General features: G+C 32.9%; 1 protein-coding gene across 4 annotated transcripts in view; it reads right to left on the bottom strand.

The window, feature by feature from the left end:
* Positions 1-1,271, bottom strand: part of LOC106108578 (G-protein coupled receptor Mth2-like) — a 41,713-nt gene extending 40,442 nt beyond the window's left edge. For all 4 annotated transcript variants that reach the window (XM_013289798.1, XM_013289799.1, XM_013289795.1 and 1 more), the window contains exon 1: positions 748-1,271. In XM_013289798.1, the coding sequence (XP_013145252.1) occupies positions 748-1,179 (432 nt within the window). In that variant the 5' untranslated portion in view covers positions 1,180-1,271. The remainder of the gene's footprint in view (positions 1-747) is intronic.
* Positions 1,272-1,517: the final 246 nt, after the last annotated feature.

The raw sequence follows: 1,517 nt of genomic DNA, 5'->3' as shown, positions 1-1,517 counted from the left end.
GGCTCGAAATAATGTTGCACTTGTTTACAATACACACTGGAGTGAAACAAAAAACGCGTGCACTCAGTATGACGTCACGCAGCGGACTGAAATGTAATCTTATAACAAACAAAGAACTTATACCGAAAGTAATTTTGGTGATATTTGTAAGCGCAAAAATACTGTTTTATAATTGGCGTCCGTATCAATCAGCGGCGGTCAATGGGTTAACATGTGTTTAACTAAACAATGTCTGATTGTATTTTGTGAAGTGATACACCTATTGTATAGTATAGGTATTTTTCAATATTTTTTACCCAAGAACGTACGTTAATTTTTCTTTAGAGCAATGAACTTAAGCTAAGACTTACAGGTCTCGTTAAAAAATTAAAAATGATTTTTAACAATGGTTGTTGAACTAATTTGAAAGTATGAAATATTTGTTGTCATGAATACTTTTGTTAGGAAGTAAAAGAAAAGTAAGTAAATATTACAAAAACAGAATATAATGTGATTTATTGTTTTATTTTTTTTTATTTTTTGATAATTGAAATTTGAATATCAAATCGTTTGTTTTTTCGATCAAAATAGGAACATAATGCAGAAATGCTCTCATTGTACTGTTAAATTTAGTACAAGCAAAATATTCATAAAACTTAAATTACCTCGTTAAGCCGGAAAATGTATGTTTACTACCTCTAACTTCTATTAAACAATTTTTAAACCTCTCACATCAAGATAAATAAAATTAAATAACCTATAATTTACCTTTTGAACGAACCAAGGTCCGTCGTCCTCCTTATAAACGCTTTTACAAGGTCTTCCGTAGACAAGGAAGAGATCTTCAAATTTATCAAATTTTATTCGCCGTTGAAACGCATTCATGAAGAACATATCCAAACCTTCGTTCATTATGATATCTTTATCTGTCATCTGCGTACAATTCCTTCCATAGATTACCGATCCCATCGGGCAGCATTTCCTTAAGCAGTTCTTAACATCGCACACACAACCGCGAGTTTCGTTAACACCATTAAAGTTTTTCTTATAAACATATTTCGGCGGGAACGCGAGACCGTTTTTAAATATTTTACCGTCTTTTAAAATACCATCGGATATATCTATACTATTTTTATCTTCGCACGGCTGGCTATTGAATTCGCAGACGTAAAGGAGTATTAAAAATAAAATTCGTCGCATTTTATAAGATGTGAATCGCGAAACACTAAAACTAGTTTGCTCGGTTTCGCGGGACGCGTACGTGACACGCTTTTGCGCGGCCGATAAGCGCTGCACTGGCCTACCGCGAGTTTGGTTCTCATTTATATGGGCTATAAATGTGATCACTTAAATTTGTCCGCTTGATAATTTGATTACTGCAGACTTCATCTTTTAAATTCTCATCTTTTAGAAGAGGTGGAGTGTAGGTTATGATACATATTTTAATCATCCACGGTAAACGTTATGTAATTATTATTATATGAAAAATCTGTCCTTTCTCCGCAAGTGTTTTACTTTTGTTATCGATATATTTTAAA

Source organism: Papilio polytes, unplaced genomic scaffold (genome assembly GCF_000836215.1).
Source record: "Papilio polytes unplaced genomic scaffold, Ppol_1.0 DF821511.1, whole genome shotgun sequence".
In the NCBI taxonomy this organism is placed as follows: domain Eukaryota; kingdom Metazoa; phylum Arthropoda; class Insecta; order Lepidoptera; family Papilionidae; genus Papilio; species Papilio polytes.
The sequence above is the reverse complement of the archived record's forward strand: the minus strand, read 5'-3'. Positions and strand labels throughout refer to the sequence as shown.